This window comes from Oratosquilla oratoria, unplaced genomic scaffold (genome assembly GCF_046742065.1).
Source record: "Oratosquilla oratoria isolate Oo_2021 unplaced genomic scaffold, ASM4674206v1 SCAFFOLD47, whole genome shotgun sequence".
Lineage (NCBI taxonomy): Eukaryota > Metazoa > Arthropoda > Malacostraca > Stomatopoda > Squillidae > Oratosquilla > Oratosquilla oratoria.
Genome location: NW_027467711.1, coordinates 808361 through 820778, shown reverse-complemented (window position 1 = coordinate 820778; position 12418 = coordinate 808361). Strand labels below are relative to the sequence as shown.

At 41.5% G+C, this 12418-nt stretch overlaps 2 protein-coding genes across 2 annotated transcripts; one reads left to right on the top strand and one right to left on the bottom strand.

Moving 5' to 3' along the window:
• Positions 1-9685: 9685 nt before the first annotated feature.
• Positions 9686-10117, bottom strand: LOC143023401 (histone H4). Its single transcript, XM_076181923.1, has one exon. It carries the CDS (start codon positions 10115-10117, stop codon positions 9806-9808), a length of 312 nt encoding a protein of 103 aa, XP_076038038.1. The 3' UTR covers positions 9686-9805.
• A 432-nt stretch (positions 10118-10549) lies between these two features.
• Positions 10550-12141, top strand: LOC143023400 (histone H3). Its single transcript, XM_076181922.1, has one exon. The coding sequence runs from the start codon at positions 10564-10566 to the stop codon at positions 10972-10974; it is 411 nt and encodes a 136-aa protein (XP_076038037.1). The 5' UTR covers positions 10550-10563; the 3' UTR covers positions 10975-12141.
• The last annotated feature ends 277 nt before the right edge of the window (positions 12142-12418 follow it).

The following is a 12418-nucleotide window of genomic DNA, read 5'->3' as shown; positions in this document are numbered from 1 at the left end:
TCTGTTCTTATCAGGGAAGGGTGAGGAGGAAATGCCCTGCACCATGAACTAACTAACCAACTGCACTCTGAACATGACATGAGGAAATAGAAAGGAAAAATCCATATATGTATAGAAGACTTGTGGAATGAGGGTTTTGGGTACAGTGGCAGAAAGTACAAGGGAAGTGGTGACAGGTACACTAATGAGGCCAATGCAAATAGGAAACGTATGACTTGACAAGGCTGTAGTATATGAAGAAGAAATAACAGAAGTGACCGTAGGTTCTAGAGAGAGTATTGTGTCACTTGGAGAAGTGTGGCATGATTGAAAGACCCACAACTGGGAAAAGGAGAGAGAATATAATGCCAAGTGGCTGTGAGATTGATGTTGAAAATGATAGCAAGTCAAGGACAAAAAAAGAAAGAAAAAAATCTCCTACTTTATTCACAAGTGTGTTTGAGTGCGGGGACTAACCTTAACTGATGGTGTGTGCATTCTATTTTTTTTTTTTTTTTTTTTTTTTGGCGGCTGGCTGTCGTTAATAACAAGCTGTTTGTGCATTAATTTTGTCATGCTCGTTCTGCCTCCATCTTGTTTTATATATATATAGGGGATAGCATAGCTATCGTGGGTAAGCTGCGTTGTGTGTAGACGTATGCACTCTGTAAGAGATAAGAAAGACGAAGAGTAACTGGTGAACGATGCTGTGTGTCTCAAGGAAGGGAAATGGAATGGGTGCATGTTATTTGGCGCTAGACATTAGTTAGTTATGAGAAATATGGTCAAGTAACATTTTGTGAGGAACTTGAACGGGCACTTTTCTTTGGCATCAGAAATGCCCACGCACACACACACACACACACATAGAAATTGTTCAACAACAAATGCCGGAGAAAAGTAGTAACACATGTGTAAATGACAGGTAACACCACAGTCGGAAAAGACAAAAAAAAAAAATAGGAGCCGAATACTCGAGCCTATGTACTTGGACTGCTAACTGCAATCAACCCTCTTCGGTAGTAGAAGTGGGAGGTGGATGCTATATTTAAAAAGGGGCCTGTTACAAAGGAAGAGGGACTAGGGAAGGAGTAAATGAATAACACTACCCCCCAATCTGTTGTGACGTGAAGCCGGGTCGGGGGGATACCTGTTAACCATTTTGATATTTTGAGAATGGATATTGTGTTTCTAAAATACCCGATTTGAGTAAAGCTCAGTTGATAGGACTACGTCAGGAGCTTCAGCTCACAGACTGGGAGGCCAAATTAAGCGAAAGACCTGTAGATCAGATGTGGGAAATGTTTGAAAATACGCTGACTAAGATGATTCATACTTACATTCCTTTTAATTAAGGACAGACGTCCCCCATATCAGGCTCGCCCAAAGTGGCTCGACAAAGAAAGTGAACAAAAGTATTGCTAAAAAGAGACAGGCTTATAAGAAATATAAGTGTTCGGGTGCATGCAATGACTATGAAAGTTATGTATCAATACAGAGAGATTTAAAAAAGAGAAAACGACAATACGAAATGAATATTGCTGATAAATCCAAAGAGAATCCCAAGGAATTGTATAGTTACTTTAGAGATAAAAAGGTTGCTAGAAATCACATTGGTACACTATTATCTGCTGACGGTCAACTTGAGCATTGAAATGAAGGAATGTGTAATACTTTAAACAATTATTTTAGCTCGGTATTCGTAAACGAAGCACCTCCATAAGTGAAACCTAGGGTAAACTTACTGGCTACGGTAAGTATAACAAAAGAAAAAATTAAAAGGTGTATAGAGAAACTCAAAGTAAAAAAAAACAATGGGCTGGCGGTTGGCATCCAAGAATCTTAAATGAAATGAAAAATGAGATTGTTGTTGCAATAGAAATGATTTTCAAATATTTTCCATCCTATCCGGAGAATGGAAGCTAGCTAGCTAACGTTACTCCCATATTGAAAGAAGGTGACAAAAAGAAACCAAATAACTATAGGCCTATAAGTTTGACTTGAATAGTAGGAAGAATAATGGAAACTATCATCAGAGATGCTATCGAACATCATTTAGAAAGTAACCGTTTTATAAATGATAGCCAGCATGGTTTGAGACGGAAACGTTCTTGCGTAGCTAACTTACTGGAATTGTACAACACAGTTATCTGGAATTAGTACAAAAGGAACAATATATATATAGACTTAATATATGTAGACTTTGGAAAAGCTTTTGATACCGTCCCCCACGAGAGACTACTTACTAAATTAGCTTCACACGGAATAAGTGGTATCCTATTGAGTTGGACTAGTAATTGGCTGAATGATGGAAAAGAGAGAGTTGTTTTAAATTGAAAAGGTTCTAGATGGAAAAATGTTACAAGTGGAGTTCCTCAGGGTTGTTCCGTTCTCGGGCCACTTCTATATACTTATAAAATTCTGATCATGTTTTTGTCATCTTGCTTGCTTGCTTGAAACCGTCACCCAGCCAATCAGAAGAAGAGATATGACGTCACGACTGAGGACCAGCCAAGCAGCAGAAGAGGTGATATGACGTCACGACTGAGGACCAGCCAAGCAGCAGCAGCAGCAGCAGAAGAGATATGTCGTCACGACTGAGGACCAGCCAATCAGAAGAGGAGATATGACGAGGCGAGTTTGTCCAAAACAATTTGTCTAAAGTACAATTTGTGTAAATCAATTTGTCTAAAGTACAATTCATCTGTAAACAATTTGTCTAAATTACAATTCATCTATAAACAATTTGTCTAAAATACAGTTTGTGTAAGGAAAAGAGACTGAGAAATTGGTAGATCTAATTTATAATGTATTAATAAAGTACACATTGGTTTTCATTCAAAATTTATTGACAATAAAACTTTATTAAGACAAAAATTAGATTTATCAACACAATTACAGCTTTATTCAAATATACCATCTACTAAAAAGAGTTCTTTTATAGTTAAAAAGAAAGGTTGTGGCCAGCCCCCCGGATGTAATCAATACTATTATTTGGATCGAAGTGTCTATGTAACTTTATTAAGACATTCTTGATTTATCAACACAATTACAGCTTTATCAAAATATACTATCTACTAAAAAGACTTCTTTCATAGTTAGAAAGAAAGGTTGTGGGCAATCCCCTGGACGTAATCAATAATATTATTTGGATCGAAAGCCTGAACAAGCCTTTTTATGCGTTTTGCAGTGCCTAGGTAACGTTTCCTTGTGGGTTCTGGCTCTACCCCACCAACATAGTGTTCAATCTGAACCTCGTTGAAACTTTGTTCTTTCTGCAAGTATTTGATAAATCTCCATATATTGGGGTGATGCGCACCTGCTTGCGTTTGAAATGTACGATGCCATCCTTGGACGGAATTGTTAGTTTTAGGTCAATCATCAAGCACCCTAGAATACATATTCCACGTATCATGTCGAAAGAGAGAGAGGTGGACGTCGACTATTCCGTCTGTTAGGCCTTGCAATCCATGTGTCTTGAAAATAATCAACGACCTCTTGTGCTTCATGCGGGAATGTGTTGTTGTCACACAATAACTCAAACGCATCTGTCACTGTGGCTATTGGCACAAATGCTAATGCTGGTAGCATCCGCATCCGTAAAGCAAAACTGGTATCTGTTTCATATGTTTGTTTTAATCCATTATTTTGAAATACTCGTAAAACACATTTGCTAAAGTGGGAGAAGCAGCCATTTTGCACTGTTGTTTTTTTTTTTTTTGGGGGGGGGGGGGGAATTCTTTCAAAAACGCTTTCATCATTGCTCTCTCGAAATCGATTGTTATCGATAATGGTGCACATAAAGGTTCAATGTTCCTTATCTGTTGTAAAAAGGTTATGTATGTTTCTTGTGTTTTGTCCGGTAATAATCCAAACACAAGGGGCAGCGAATGTTTCTCTCTTAATCCATGTAGGGTATATAGCTGGTGAAACAGGAGAGGGACAGTTTTAAATGTGCCATCGGCATACCAATGACTGCTTTGTGATAAAGATTGCAAATGACGACGTGTTGCAAATATGATTATACGCTTTTCAACTGGTCCCGAGTCATAAATCAGAAATTGATCACCTTTAAAAGCTATGGGAACTCGGGTAAGTGGGAGGAGGTGGATGGGAGGGGGGGTGTGGTGTGGTGGTGGAAATACACGGGTCAGGTAATGTAAACGATTCAGATTTGAGTAAAGAAAGAAGTGTCTAAAATTGGGAAAATCTTATTGTTTGTTGTCCATTTTTTTTTTTTTTTTTTTTTCCCAGAGAAACTGTATTTTTGACCAATTGTTTTAGACTTTTTTTTTTTTTTTTTTCTTTTAGAGAAATTGTACGTTAGCCAAATTGTTTTAGACAAACTCGCCTGATACCATGATGCGTAGTGTTCCAAGCAACGACGACATGGCGTCACAATCTTCTGTATTTCACTTCTTATAACTAATCAAGTCAGTCACTGCCTTCGTCTACTGAATAGGGGTAAGAGCTCTAAATTGTACTCAATTTGATATAGAAACTTATTTTCTGTGATTTATACTATACGGTGATAGTGACATAGTATATCTATCATAAAGATTATGTTGATAAACGTTGCTACTCGCTACTCCCTCCCTGAACGATAATGATCATGAGTGGGAGTGGGGTGACGAGACGTGACATAACAGAAGCATAATTAAGGAGGCTCTATTTGATTTCTTGAGAACGCCTGTATCCAGTTTACTTTGCTTCGAGAGAGCACGAGGACCGCACAAAACTGGTAAGTCTTAAGCTAATAATAACCTGCTTTAAAAAGATCGTGATATGACATGTTAACAATGGGCTGAAGCTACACTTCCAGAGCAGAATGAATGCATATTTTGGTAGACAGAAAGAAAGATGCATTATGGTACAGCATAGACAATTATATGCTGGGCTGAGTAGAGGTAAACAAATTGAAAATATTAAAGTGGTTTTAAATCATTCAAATTGTACAAAGAATGTTGTAAATATAAGAGCGTTGTCTTAATAAAGATTTTATTGACCATCTTATTAAGAAGGTATCATTTAGAATTTTATTCGACCCAACGGGTCACGGGTTGTCTAGTAGTATATATAAATGATATAGACCACGGACTAAAATGTATTGTTTCCAAATTTGCTGATGATACAAAACTGTACGGGACGGGAAATGGTCACTTAAACAAATTAGACATTCAAGAAGATTTAGATAGATTACAGCAATGGTCCGAAAAGAAATAGAACACAAGTAAATGGAAGGTAATGCACATAGGTGAAAATAACAGTAAGTACGGTTACGAGTTATTTGGAAATTCGTTAACAAAAGTGAATAGTGAGAAAGGTCTCGGCGTAATTATCAGTAAGGACCTCAAATCACCCAAGCAGTGTATTTCAGGCTCTGAGATAGCAAATAAGATTGTAAGACTGATTGCGCGATATTTTGACTTCAAAAGTTCATCACCCATTAACAATCATTAGTTCGTCCACATTTGGAATATGCTTTTTCCGTATGTCATGAAAGACATTGATAGACTGGAAGAAAGTACAAGGGCGAACCACAAAACCGATTCCTAAAAAAGCGTCGACTTGAAACCGGTCTTTAAGATTCTAAAGGGAACTGGCAAAATTTCCACACTGAATGAGAGTCAGACAAGAAACAATGGTCTCTAACTGTCCGGAAATAGATTTAATTTGGAAGTGGGTAGAAACAACTTGGACAACCGTGTAGTTAATGAATGGAATAAACTTCCCGCAGAGGCAGTGCAATGTAGTTCAGTTGGAAGTTTTAAGAACCATTTAGATGAACACCTAAGGAAGATGCTGTAATGATTATCACTTATTTGATATGTTTTGTTATCATTTGTCTGTTTGATTCTCATTTATATGTCAATATGTTTGATTCTCATTTATATGTGGATAGGAGGTAAGGGAACACGGGCTGAGGGAAATATTTTTATTCCTGACTAGTTTCGCCTGAAAGGCTTCTTCAGAGGAAACTAGTAAGGAATAAAAATATTTCCCTCAGCCCGTGTTCCCTTACCTCCTATCCACATTCGTCACAATGTATACACATTTCTCATTTATATGTCAATATGTTTGATTCTCAGTTATATGTCAATTTATTACAATTTACCTGTTTGTTTATTACCTAACTATACCTATGCATTTTTTTTTATTTACATTATCATATATATATATTTTTAGCCATTTATTATTATTATTATTGATTTTTTTTTTTTTTTTCGCACCCGACCTAGATATGGAGCAAAAGGTCTCGTGTCGGCGTGCTCCGCCTTTGTAATCCTTTGACAAGGTAGTTTGTTGAAGAAGTTCTCAATAAGCTTTGGTAGCAGTCGTTTACAATTAGGATCCTTGCGATTTGATTTGATAGGAATGCAGGAACTACATGCAGACAAAGCAGGTTTTTTTTTTTTTTTTTTTCCCAACCTTCGCTATGGCTCTTTCTGCGTTTACTTGGCGTTCAAGAAACCTGATCCTAGCTTCAGATAGCTTTGGAAACATGAAAGGGTTCTTGCCCTCGAAAATGTAAGGCCTAAGGCCTTGGCAAAGTGTTTTACTCCTCCTAGTTTAATTATGAAGTGGGTGTATTAAGACTTTGTTGGAATGTACTCGAGGCTGTGTGAGAATATTTATCATTCCTAGCTGCAGTACCACTCGTGGGTGTCCGGCCGGCCAATGAACTCTCTTGTAATGGTCATCTTTAGCTGAGTTGTCCCATAAGGAAAGGAAAGATGAATATTTTGTGTATCCTCGTCGCAAGCTAAGCAGGCATCTTGCAATGACCAGAAAGTTGGCACTTGAATTGAGCCTGCCTCATTTATTGTGTCAAGAAGTTGTTTGACATTATCCTATTTCCTCCCTTTCTTTCTTGCGTACGGAGTGTGGAAGAGGCAAAGACGGATATTTATTTCCATTGGGTAGCAAGACTGCTTTGTGACTTGGTGTTGAGCTATCTATGAAGATTGGCCGTTTTGCAGGATCACGCTTGAGTCCAAGCGCAGTAAAGAAAGGAATGAGACATTTACAGTATGGCAGATCATTACTAATAATCTAGTACATTTTAGAATATGGATGCCATTTCCGTAAGACAGGAAGGTGTTATTGGCGGGTGTGTTGATGCCATACCGTACTGCCCGCAAATGTTGCACAAGAAATGGCTGATGTGGTGACAGAGCAATATCCGCGGTGTCTGTCTGTCTGTCAGTTACCGAGTACCCAACCCGGTTCTATAATTATATTTTTCATTTCATAAAGAATAAAGGTGAGTACTTGGTTGAAGGCGCTCTATTAGGTACAGTTGCATACAATGAAATGGAAACCTGACTCGCGAGGCATGGGCATAACATGAGCAAGTACCCAATGTAACAATGGTATCCAAGTCGGTTGCGAATGGAAATGAAGATGTCATTGTAGATATGGGGCAATTTGAAGAGAAAGGTTAAGGGGTGCTATGAGTAGGAAGTCAACATTTGGCCTCATCATTTTGATCTATTTGTCTTTAGACACAATGTGGTCGCCTTTGTAGTTGAGCGTAAGATGCAGCAATGGGTATTTTCTATTATTTTGATGATGGAATGCTAGATAGGTAGGTAGTATTGAAGTGGACTAGCGCACAAGTATCAGCAGGTACATACAAGTACTGTATTTGAAAGGCTCTCCATTAAGATTGTAATGGTGCTACTACTACCACCTTTTTACTTCTTCTTTAGCAAAGTCCATGCTCATGAAAGTGTGTACTTGCACCACCACACATTGGACGATTGATTGTGCAATCGTGGAAATGCGAGCGGTGAATTAAGTACACAGCATAATGACTAGCAGGCCAACAACTGAATCAGAGGGAGAGGGTGGGAGGGAGAAGGATGTCGTACTAGAGGTGTAGGCACTTTGCCTTGGCCCTCGTTGTGGTAGTTGGCCATGAAATATGCACGTAACTGAACTGGACTAGCAGCTAGCTTGATCAATTCTGGTCATTGAAAGGCGCTCCATCAAAATTGTGATACTACTACTAGCACCACTTTCTTCTCTCTCTCCTTTCTTAACGTTCGTGGAAATGTGTTTTTGCACACAATTGGTGATTGATTGGGTTGTACAGTTATGGGATTGTGTTTTGTAGTTGGCCATGAAATATGCACGTAACTGAACCGGACTAGCAGCTAGCTAGCTAAATACTGGTCATTGAAAGTATGCATATATGTATGTGCATGTATATATGTGTTTGCGTGCAAGTGCGTACACATGTATGTGTATACTCGTATGTACGCATGCATCAAAATGGTGATACTACTACTACTACCACTTTCTTAACGTTCATGGAAATGTGTTCTTGCACCTCCGCCACTATACAATTGGCGATTGATTGGATTGTACAGTTGTGAGCCATGAAATATGCGCGTAACTGAACTGGGCTAGCAAAATACTGGTCATTGAAACGCGCTCCATCAAAATTGTGATACTACCACCACTTTCTTCTCTCTCTCTCCTTTCTTGACGCTCGTGGAAATGTGTTCTTTCGCCACCACTACACAGTTGATGATCGATTGGATTGCACAGGTATGGGATTGTGGGCGGTAGTTGGCCATGAAATATGCACGTAACTGAACTGGGCTAGCAGCTAGCTAAATACTGGTCATTGAAACGCGCTCCATCAAATTTGTGATACTACCACCACTTTCTTCTCTCTCTCCTTTCTTGACGCTCGTGGAAATGTGTTCTTTCACCACCACTACACAATTGGCGATCGATTGGATTGCACAGGTATGGGATTGTGAGCGGTAGTTGGCCATGAAATATGCACGTAACTGAACTGGGCTAGCAGCTAGCTAAATACTGGTCATTGAAACGCGCTCCATCAAAATTGTGATACTATTACCACTTTCTTCTCCCTTCTTAACGCTCGTGGAAATGTGTTCTTGCACCACCACTACTACACAATTAGCGATTGATTGGATGGTACAGCGGTAGTTGGCCATGAAATATGCACGTAACTGAACTAGCAGCTAAATAGTGGTCATTGAAACGCGCTCCACCAACCCCCTTTTTTCTTCCTTAACGAAATCCATGTTCGTGGAAGTGTGTTCTTGCACCACCACTACACAATTTGCGATTGGTTGGATTGGATTGTACAGTTATGGAATTGTGAGCGGTGAATTAAGAAGACAGCGTAATGACCAAGAGCCTAACTAACTAAATCGGAGGGAGAGGAGCACGTACTCTATAGAGGCGTAGGCACTTTGCCCTCGTTGTGATAGTTGGCCATGGAATATGCACGTAACTGAACTGGACTAGCGCACAACTGTCAGCAGAGAAATACTAGTAATTGAAACGCGCTCCATCCAAATTGTACTACCACTCTCTCCTTTCTTCATTCATTCAGGTTGGTGGAAATGTGTTGTTGCACCACCGCCACTACACAATTGGTGATTGATTGGCTTGTACAGTTGTGGGATTGTTTGTGAGCGGTGAACTAAGAAGACAGCGCAAGGAGTAAGATGGTAACTTAACTAAATGGGAGGGAGAAGGAGCTCGTTACTAGAGGCGTAGGATCTTTTTTCTTTCCTTCGCTCTGGTTGTGATGGTCCATGAAATATGCACGTAACTGAAATGGTTGGTTCATTGTGAACCATGAACTGCATAGTAGTAAATGTGAGGCAATTATATCGTCTATCTATCTCTTTTGTAAAGTTATGTGGCTCCTAAAGGAGCCGTTCGTTGGTGGGAGATAATAAGAGGAGGCCGAGGACGAGGAGAAGAGAAGCACGCGCGTGCACGCGTTTCCCCATGTCTGCCTGCCTGCCTGCCTGCCTGCTTGCCTGGGCTTAATTTAACCTCCGAAACCGTAGAGGGTTCTGCCCTGGCGTTTGAGGGCGTAGACGACATCCATAGCAGTGACCGTCTTCCTCTTGGCGTGTTCCGTGTAGGTGACAGCGTCGCGGATAACGTTCTCGAGGAAGACCTTGAGAACTCCACGTGTCTCTTCGTAGATGAGTCCAGAGATACGCTTGACTCCTCCACGTCGTGCCAGACGGCGGATGGCAGGCTTGGTGATACCCTGGATGTTATCACGGAGAACCTTGCGGTGGCGCTTGGCGCCTCCCTTTCCAAGTCCCTTTCCTCCTTTGCCACGACCGGTCATGATGAAGCTTGTGTTGAATCTGTCCAGAAGGCACGAGGCGCTCGCGTCTCTACGGCTCGGTCACTCGGCGTTTTCTCTCGTTGCCGTCGGGCGGCGGGTCCCGTGCGTACCCGAAAGTAGCCATCGCATGGGTCGAGACCTCGTGGGCGCCTTGAGTCGTGCCATGACCGGCATGTGACACCTACATGACATGGCCAACGGTGCTGACCAAGGGGTCCACTGGTAATGGCTGGTGTAAGTGGTCGACTTGTAGGTGATTTTGTCCACTTTAAGGTAAAGGCAGCACTCGGGACGTGAACATTTTAGCGGCTCAGACGTCTCTACGGCCCTCGCGCCTCTCAGCCAATGAGAGCGCCTGCTACGAGACGACCGAGGTGTGGTGGCGGGCAGAGTTGGGCTAGTGCCGACATTACTTACTGTACTGCAGCACCAAAGCAAAGCAAGCCATGGCGCGCACGAAGCAGACCGCTCGCAAGTCGACAGGAGGCAAGGCCCCTCGCAAGCAGCTAGCCACCAAGGCCGCCCGCAAGTCGGCTCCTGCCACAGGAGGCGTCAAGAAGCCCCATCGTTACCGCCCTGGTACCGTGGCTCTCCGTGAGATCCGTCGCTACCAGAAGAGCACCGAGCTCCTGATCAGGAAGCTGCCCTTCCAGCGCCTGGTGCGTGAAATTGCCCAGGACTTCAAGACAGACCTGCGCTTCCAGTCCTCTGCCGTGATGGCTCTGCAGGAAGCCTCAGAGGCTTACCTGGTCGGTCTGTTCGAGGACACCAACCTGTGCGCTATCCATGCTAAGCGTGTTACCATCATGCCCAAGGACATCCAGCTGGCTCGCAGGATCCGTGGCGAGCGTGCTTAGATCATGAGCACGTACGCAGCGGGGGTCGTCGGCAGCAGCAGAAGAGCACAGGGAAAGGAAAGGAAAGGGAAAGAGAGGAAGGAAGGCAGGCAGGCAGGCAACACGCCACACACCCTCCCTCCACCCAACCCAATCCAAACCACCCTTACCTGCCTTCATTCTCATGCCGACCGACCAACTAACTCACTAGGCCCTCTTTAGGGCCAAATTTTGATTACAAAAGAGAGCACGGTGATTCTTATTAGGGATGCGCCGGCCTTGCCTAAAAATAAGTTCTAGACTAGTTACGATTGTTTTTTTTTTTTTTTTTTTTTTTTTTTTTTTTTTTTTTTTTTTTTTTGTGTGTGTGTCTCCGTGGTGTGGTGGGGGGGGTGTTTTTTTTTTTTTTTTTTTTTTTTTTTGTGTGTGTGTGTGTGTGTCTCTCTGAGTTCCCTACACTAGTTAAGACTTTCTCTCTCACTCTATATGTCAATTACCTAGGATATGCCTTGAACGAACTAGTTAAAGCGTTTTTGTTGATATGCATGTACGTACACACATATATCCATGATTCGTAAGGAGAGCTCGCTGATTCTTATTAGGGAAGAAACGACCTTGCTTAGGATATATCTTAGACTAGTTATTTTTACCCTGAGTTACCTAGACTAGTTAAGACTTTCTCTCTGAACTGCATAGGATATATGTTAGGCTAGTTAACACTTTTGTCTGTTTGTATCTCTCCCTCTGCGGCGAAATCCTTGTACGAGTGATATCGTGTGGCACTCGTTGATGTAGATAGATAAACATGTGTAGCTATGGATAGATTTTATGTGTATATAAGCATGCATAGTAAAATATACACCCAAGGTATGCGTGTATGCATATATCTATGTGTGTGCGTGCAAGTACGTACACATGTATGTGTATACTCGTATGGACGTACACATGTATGTGTATACTCGTATGGACGTACACATGTATGTGTATACTCGTATGGACGTACACCTGTATGTGTATACTCGTATGGACGTACACCTGTATGTGTATACTCGTATGGACGTACACCTGTATGTGTATACTCGTATGGACGTACACATGTATGTGTATACTCGTATGGACGTACACATGTATGTGTATACTCGTATGGACGTACACCTGTATGTGTATACTCGTACACATGTATGTGTATGCACGTACACATGTATGTGTATGCACGTACACATGTATGTGTATACTCGTATGGACGTACACCTGTATGTGTATACTCGTATGGACGTACACATGTATGTGTATACTCGTATGCACGTACACATGTATGTGTATGCACGTACACATGTATGTGTATGCACGTACACATGTATGTGTATGCACGTACACATGCATGCACGTACACATGTATGTGCATTAACACGTATGTGTATGCACGTACACTACGTATGCACGTACATGTATGTGTCACGTACCC

Excerpts from the sequence above, each read along its gene's own strand:
- LOC143023401 (XM_076181923.1), bottom strand. The coding sequence starts at position 10,117 with ATGACCGGTCGTGGCAAAGGAGGAAAGGGACTTGGAAAGGGAGGCGCC.
- LOC143023400 (XM_076181922.1), top strand. The coding sequence starts at position 10,564 with ATGGCGCGCACGAAGCAGACCGCTCGCAAGTCGACAGGAGGCAAGGCC.